The 7,824-nt window shown below is 40.6% G+C and overlaps 1 protein-coding gene across 5 annotated transcripts in view; it reads left to right on the forward strand.

Moving 5' to 3' along the window:
• The window catches only part of LOC117768571 (serine/threonine-protein phosphatase 2B catalytic subunit gamma isoform-like), a 42,495-nt gene extending 35,305 nt beyond the window's left edge, over nucleotides 1-7,190 (forward strand). For 3 of the 5 annotated variants that reach the window (XM_034597067.1, XM_034597062.1, XM_034597064.1), the window contains 5 exons: nucleotides 50-127; nucleotides 1,261-1,345; nucleotides 2,239-2,336; nucleotides 4,391-4,417; nucleotides 6,694-7,190. In XM_034597067.1, coding sequence (XP_034452958.1) covers nucleotides 50-127; nucleotides 1,261-1,345; nucleotides 2,239-2,336; nucleotides 4,391-4,417; nucleotides 6,694-6,851 — 446 coding nt within the window. In that variant the 3' untranslated portion in view covers nucleotides 6,852-7,190. The remainder of the gene's footprint in view (nucleotides 1-49; nucleotides 128-1,260; nucleotides 1,346-2,238; nucleotides 2,337-4,390; nucleotides 4,418-6,693) is intronic. The other 2 variants (XM_034597065.1, XM_034597066.1) reach the window with 2 other exon arrangements.
• The last annotated feature ends 634 nt before the right edge of the window (nucleotides 7,191-7,824 follow it).

Raw genomic sequence — 7,824 nt, forward strand, 5'->3', positions numbered from 1 at the left:
GGCTTAAACCCTACCTCAAAAATGTTTTTAAGTGGCTTCTCTCCCATAGTGACGGAGATGCTGGTGAATGTGCTGAACATTTGCTCGGACGATGAGCTCATGTCAGAGGGAGATGACCAATATGAAGGTAAACTGTGTACTCAAAGGTTTAATGTCGGGGCTTGTGGCCACAATGACACCACACGAGGAGTATGGAGGCATATTATGTTTTTTCTGTTTTATGTCTGAAGCTTTGGTCACTAGTTACTTCAATTGTATTTGATTCTGCTGCAACGCAACTTTATTTGTCCTAAACAAGTAATTGTGCACTCTTCCACTAATCAATTGCTCTTGCATTCCTGCCTACAGAGCAACACTTAGTGTACTACATTAACACAAAAGGGAATTACTTTCAAAGTGTCTATCGTTTTCAAATAAACTTTAGAAATGAAACACTGATAAAACAGCATATTTTCAAATTACACACATACATTCTCTCACAGACATACAAATGAGAGTAAATACTGAATGCTGCTTCTGAACACTAGTGAATACTTTATTTTGGCACTGTATCCTAACAGCTACTAAAGCAATTTAATTTGAGTGAGGTGGGTGAGTGACGTGTGGCTGAAGTGTGGGTGGGTGAACGAATGAGTGAGGTTGAGTATGTGAGTTGCTTTTACAGTATGTAATAATGTTGTGGAACAGCTTTGTTTTTATTAATGAATTATAAACAATTCCAGTTATACATTCCAGGTACACTTATTTCTGTGATATTATAGATTTTAAGACATGTGGCACTGAATATAGCACAGAAAATTGGTTATTGGTTGCTGTGGTCTAAAAATACATAGATATAGAAAGTCTGCACATCTGCTCGGGTTGTAGATTGTCTCTCACTTCTCTATGGTTCTGTTCTCTCATTCTGCAAATTGCATTTCCAATCAACTTTTAAAATTTGATGAATTGTTAATGAGTCCTGGCACACACTTAATTGATATACTAATGTCGGTAGGTGGTTTGCACTTATCATAAATGTCTGATGTTGATGAAACAGTTCAGCCCCCTGGAGAACAGCCACTATGCTCGGAAACACACCATTAAGCTCTCCGTTCATCTCTCAAATGCATCATCCCTTCATCCTTTGTTTTCGTCCCACAAGTCTTTGATACAACATGTTCATTTTACGTTAGTGCTTAGAAAATCAGTAGCAAATGATAGAGACCTGAGTACTCAGGGTGGTATACTGGCTGTTAACCATACATTCTGGACTTTTTCCAGGTGGCACCTCAGCGATGCGTAAGGAGGTCATCAGAAACAAGATTCGCGCTGTGGGGAAAATGGCCCGGGTCTTCTCCGTTCTCAGGTCTGACTCTGTCACTAATGCTCCCCCTATGATATTCCTCTTCCTCTTTCATGGTAACAGTGCAGCTGGAAAAGGCTTGTGTACATGTACATTTGGATCACCATGAGCTCAGCAGGGTGGAGTGTCAGAATTACCTCCATTGAATCGCAGGTCACAACAGTGCCAAGAGGGTTAGTGAAACAAATGGGGTCAGTTGAGTGCACAATAGGGTTGTTTCTGAAAACACAATGTTGGTCCGCTAGGATTAATGAGCTGGCATGAGATGAGTCACCATGCTGCGAGACTGTATAATGACATTAAGCAATATTCCTGATGAAGTGTGCTGCTGCTTGTCCGTCTGCTGCAAGTGGGCAACATGCGGAGCACAGCTTGCTTCAGTGGCTTAAAAGGGTGTTACAGGCTCAGATAGAATCAAATGTAGAAAAAAATCCAGATGTCACTTGGCTAGACACATGTTTTCATAAATTCTTAACTGGTTTGATTCTTTTGTAGTGGTTTAAATTGTCAGTACGAACACGTTGCTTTTCTGTATGAATACAATCCCTATTTATTTTTGATTCATTAGAGGAGGAATAAGAAAATGAAAATACAAGTGTGTTGACACAAATCGTAAAGTTAGTAACCAATCCTTAAAAATATTGCTCCAGCTGCTAAAATTGACACAACTCATCAGTGACCCAGTTAGAGAACCAGGACAAATGTGTTTGGCTGGAGGCGTTTAAAGCTGACCTTCTGTTGCTCCATCAAGCAGAGAGCGAGTGGGCACAGGTTAATTTTGAGTGATGACTAAACTTAAGACCTCTTGGTTACAGAACAGCGCTGTAACCACCAGGTCGGATTTGCCAGCCTGCTTGCTGAAATGTAATATGTTTGTGTGTTTGTTTGTGCACTAGGGAGGAAAGCGAGAGTGTGTTAACACTCAAAGGGCTGACCCCAACTGGAACTCTTCCACTGGGAGTGTTGTCAGGGGGAAAGCAGACCTTACAGACCGGTAAGTGTGTTTTATGTTTAATAACCATCTTCTTTAACTCGCTTGCTGCCATTTTAACACAACCTATACACCATGAGGGACATTTACATATCCCCTCATCAAGTGCGTGTATGTTTTTTTTACTCCAAGTATTTGCTGTGAGCAAATGTTTTCCAGTGGTGTTGTGCTGCTCAGCGATGTAAAATTAAACCACTTACTGAAATTTTTTGTGAAGTGTGACAAAATAGGCACAGGATATACAGTCATTGTTCTTCCCAGTCTCTGTTACGTTACTGGACTAGTGTACATGGCTTGCACTTGTACTTTTTACAGCTGCATGAATAAGCATGAATAAAGCACAGTGAACTCCCTTTAATGGTCATAACAAGTTAGTAGTTTCATTGGTGATAATACTCACCTCCAGTTTGGGGAGACAAGCCTCCCTGTCCTGCTTTAGGCCCTTTTAAAGGGTTCTAGATCAATGGCGTCATGCCCACCACAGGAAGCACCGGCTGGACTTTGACTGGAGCCATGCCTCCGTGCAGCAGAACGTTTTTCAGGATGAGCTGTGGGCCGGCCGGCCGGGGAGGTCAGCCTGTCACCAGGAAGTGGGTGCTGACCCTCTGATCTAAAGGTCAGCACCTGGCCTTGCCCGCCAGAGGACATGCTGGGAGTCACACTTTGACATGCTGGAGGCTTACAGAAGCCGCAGAGCAATCAAAGGAGAAACCACACGTTGTGACCTTTTGGAGAATGTCATTGTCTATGTCCGCTTCCCTAGGCACAGCTTTCAGGTCAACAAGGCCGATTCATACAAAGTGAGGGCAAGTGATAATGCATTGTTGACCATCCTCCACTCTTAATACAAGAAAAAAATGTTTTCTTAGGGCTGAATCCACACTAATACATTTTTGTTTAGGAAGGGCACCAAACACGAGTGCTTCAACACCGCATCAGTAATAATCCCAATCATACTAACACATTTGAAAATGTATATCAAGTGACCATTTACATTAGCTGGGCATGTGTGTGCCAGTGTAAACAGGAAGCAGACTGTCTCGGTTACTTATTTACAGCAAATACTGGGAACAAGAAACAACAATGGGAAAAGTAACATCAGGGATTTATTTACTGACAAGTGTTTACAACATTTTGCCTTCACTAATATCCATTGAGTTGTGACTAATGAGAACCAATCAGGAAGCGAATGCGGGTCACTGGATCATTGATTCCGAACTTCTCAGTTTTTCCCCATCCTGACTACAACGCCGGCCCGGAGTTCTCAAACTAAAATGGGGCCCAAAGCATTTCTCAGCTTTTTCATTGTAGGTGCTTAGAAACTCAAAGCAGCCGTTTTCGTTTTTAAAACTAAAACATAGAATTGTGGTTGTAGCGTCACCATTAACCATCACCAAGTGTCACTATTAACGAAGCACCTTATAAAGCAGTGCTGCCACAGCTCTCATTCATCGTAAACATGGCATTTTTTCAAGTATATAGTATTTTCACAGATGATTGTTTTCAATTACAGATTCCAATATTCCGCGCAGATGCACATTCAGTAACAAGTGAATATGTATGTTATTCAAATATGAGGTGTGTGTGTGTGTGTGTGTGTATGTGAGTGTGAGTGTGTGAGACACACAGAATGTACATGTGTACTGCAGCTTTGTAAGGCCACTGTGAACAAATGCGTCATCCTGCCTGGTCATTCTAGCGCATCTCGTCCCAGTGTTAGACTCTTAGTGCTCAGCCAAATCCCCCCTCAGCTCTCCACACCTAAGTCCTTGTGACCCTTTAACACCAACACAGTCTTAAATCTCTAACAGGCTTCTTCTCTCTAACCTTACAAAATCACCCACCACCAACCTGAGTGATTTGATGACGTTTTTACAGCTGCGGTGAATTTTACTGCCATGATAACTGTGCCATGGGTACTGGCCTATATTCTGCCATCTGTGGCCCCTGTTTATTGCACTGGGCTTTACAGATTGATATTGCTGTTGTATTTGCTGTCTCTGGCTGCCTTTGACGACTCTATTTTTTCCCCCCTTCCTCGACTCCTACTAACATAGCTACCATTGAGGCAGAAAAAGCAAAAGGTACGCATGGCTGTGTGGCTCAAATTTCCTGTCTTTGTTTTGTGTGTGTTGTTCACCCTGTAAACGAAGCCCCACCCTTAAAATATAAATATCTTGTTCTCTTGGTATTATTGATCTTTCACTCTCCCTCCCCTCACTGATTATGATACTATTGTTTTCTACTTCAGTGTGGGTTGCTCTTGCATTATCAGTGCCTGTTGGATTCACTGTCTGCTCCATCATTGGAAAATAGTTTATGTAAAACTTTATTTCCAGGCTGCCAGTCGATCAGTCACAGAATCATATAACACAGACCATGACATGAACTGAGAAGAAGCTTGTGTAATAACTGTGTTAAGGGGCAACGGTGAAATGAGTGGTCCATAAAAAGACAGTTTCAAAATGTCACCAGCTGTATTTGAATCAGGCTTGTTTGTGTACATCAGAAAAGTAAATGCTCCCAAAGGTCCAGTCATGTGTATCACGTTTAGGACCTGACCTGTCCCTTGTTGACTAGAGGTTCCTGGCTGTGGTCACACAGGCTTTTCTTGTCCAGTGTGGCTCCCCACGCATAGAAAAGCCTGCTAAGACCTGGCCAAGATAAGACCAGGGAAATCCCTGCCTGGGATATTTTCAGATGCTAATCCTGTTACACCATTTGGCTGTTGCTACAATGTCTGCTTCTTTTGGTTGACGGAGGCAGTTGGTGGTTCAATAGGCGTCAATCAAGAGAAACAGTCTTATTTGGTAAGAAATAGGGCAATGTAACAGAATGACATCACAAACTGAGTGAAGAGGCAGTGTGTTCAGACAGCATAACTTTTGTCTGATGTACTCCCACATTCCTGTCAAATGAGCTCAAATACTCCTACAGAGATTGTATTCATCATGTTCCAAAAGTGTTTATTTCAGCTGAAGATGTGAAGTAACACTAACTACATAAAAGTGGATGTTATAACAACAATTCATCACCATTGAACAGTAAATATTGAGGTGGATTTTGTCTAAAACACTCGGATCATGTAGGAATTTATCTATTACTTTTAACTGTCAAATCAGTTATTTTTATCTATTATTCATTTTAGCTTATTATATATAATGATTTAACTTTTATCAAATGTTATTAGTTTACAGTGGAACTGTTTAATTATTACCTTTGGCTAATGATTGTGAGGATCTTCTCATTACTTTGAAGTTGTGCCTGACCGATTCTCGATTTTTAAGGCCGATACAGGTTTTAGGTAAATTCAGACATCGATATATTGGCTGATATTCTTGATAAAGAAAATGCTGGGGTCATTAACCTTCCAGTAATTTATTTCACAAACTAGTTTGCAACTTATCGTGAAGACACCGCTTGACTCTTCACGACTGTCTGTTCCGCTGACTTCTACATGTGCAGACAGTGCTGAGAATATTGTGACCAGGGGAGTCAGAGTGCCCCTGGTTAAACAAACTCTTCATAAAGTATATATATTTCTAAATTACCACAAATTACCGTTTTTGTATTGGTGCATATTGGACAACATATAGGCCAATGATGATTAATGATCTTTCTCTAATTTAAGCTATTTCATATGGTTTATAAATGACTTTAATAATTCAAACCATATATTCATTACTTTTGGCTAACTATTTAGACATCCATGTTTTCTTGCTAACTAGTTCTCATAGACACAATCACCACACTTATCTTTGGTGTAGTAGAAATTACACTGCAGGCAAGCTCTCTGCAGTCAGCATAGCTGGTCGCTTACTGCCAATACAATATATTATATTTCTGTGTATTTCTTTGCAACTGCGAAACTACCCCCTGGTGTGCAAGTGCTCCTGGTTGGGAATAATTTAGTTTGGTGAAGTCAAGTGAGCACAATCTGTTATTTATCACAGATATCTGGTGGTGCAAGAGAACCCTCGAGCCCCTTGTTTGTGGGGCTATAAATCCCTTACCTCAGAATGTTCATTCTTTGTGAAGTTGATTGAAATGACTGAAGACTATGTCTGAAAGGTCTTTACAAGTTTGCTTTTCATTTGCACACCTCTCTGTCTGGTTTCCTTGGCTGTTTCGGGACGTTACCGTAAGTGCACAAAGTGTGAGGTGTTATTGTTGTAGCTTGTCCCACTGGTTTGTGAACACTAGGAGTCATTGTTTACCTGTGCATGTGTTGTATTCACTGTTCGTCTACTTTGTGTTTATCAAGTGAAATTCACTGTGAGTTGGGTTTTATAAAATGATTAACAGCATTTAGGTACAGTGGCTTGAGCAGGGAAATGACTGGCGTTTTTTGTCTCTTTAGCCATTCAAGGCTTCTCTCCTACGAGGAAGATTCGGAACTTTGAGGAGGCACGCGGCCTGGACAGGATAAACGAGAGGATGCCGCCTCGCAAAGACGGCCAGCAGCCAGACGGCACCACGATCAACACCAACAGCCCCAACAAGAACGGCACTGGATAGAAAATGCCATCCTCCCATCTTCACACGACCCACACCCACTGATTCATAGCCCTCAACCATTCTTTCTATTAGTGTCTTTCTTTCTCTCACTGCTCGCCTGCAGTCGCCTGCAGAAATGAAGCGGACACATTAGAAGAAACACAGAAGGAGGCTGAGAAAACACTTGCAGCTCCTGTAAGAAGACAAACATATGATTTGTTATTTGGGGAAACCTTATTTATCAAAGCTTAACATTTTATTAGATATATTATGTCATAGCAACAATCATTGAATTAAGACTTTTCAGTTGTTCAAATGTATTCTGAGGTCCTAACTTGTACATTTCAAAAAGTATTTAAAGTACATTTTATAAAGTTAGTTAATACAAGTAGATGAATCCCTTTTATCCAGGAGTTTTAGTCTTTTTAAAAAAAGTGGTTTCCATGTGTTGAGGAAATCTAAAGTATAAATACTGCAGCCTCAGCAGCCTCATTCGGGTCTGGCAGGAATCTTGTCATGACATTTCAGGCACTTGAGGTCCTACATACAGTACAGTGTTTGCTTATATGTGTGACAGCTATATATTAATATGTATTGAAAGGTGAAAAAAAAGAGAAGTAAATTGTGTAAGAACAATTACTACAATTTAATATTTTATACTACAGACATTTACTGAAGACATATAGTCATATTTATACATTTTACACAAAACTTTGATGAATCCCCAAAGAAGCTGAATGGATTCTTGTTCAGTATTTTCACTTCGAGAGTAACAACAATATCGTCATGTATTACCATTTGTGAATGAAACGGTTCAAGTGAAGGATTAATTCGTTGTGTGCAATTACAGTAGCTGTGGCTGGTATGACTTGTATTCACTTGATGGCAGCTAGGATGCTATCGCTCTGCTAAACCAAAAAAGGAATATACAGTACACCATGTCTTATTCTGTCACCACTTCCCACTGATCAATACTCCCACGTTGCTGGAAGCA

The sequence above is a fragment of the Hippoglossus hippoglossus genome, chromosome 9 (genome assembly GCF_009819705.1).
Source record: "Hippoglossus hippoglossus isolate fHipHip1 chromosome 9, fHipHip1.pri, whole genome shotgun sequence".
Lineage (NCBI taxonomy): Eukaryota > Metazoa > Chordata > Actinopteri > Pleuronectiformes > Pleuronectidae > Hippoglossus > Hippoglossus hippoglossus.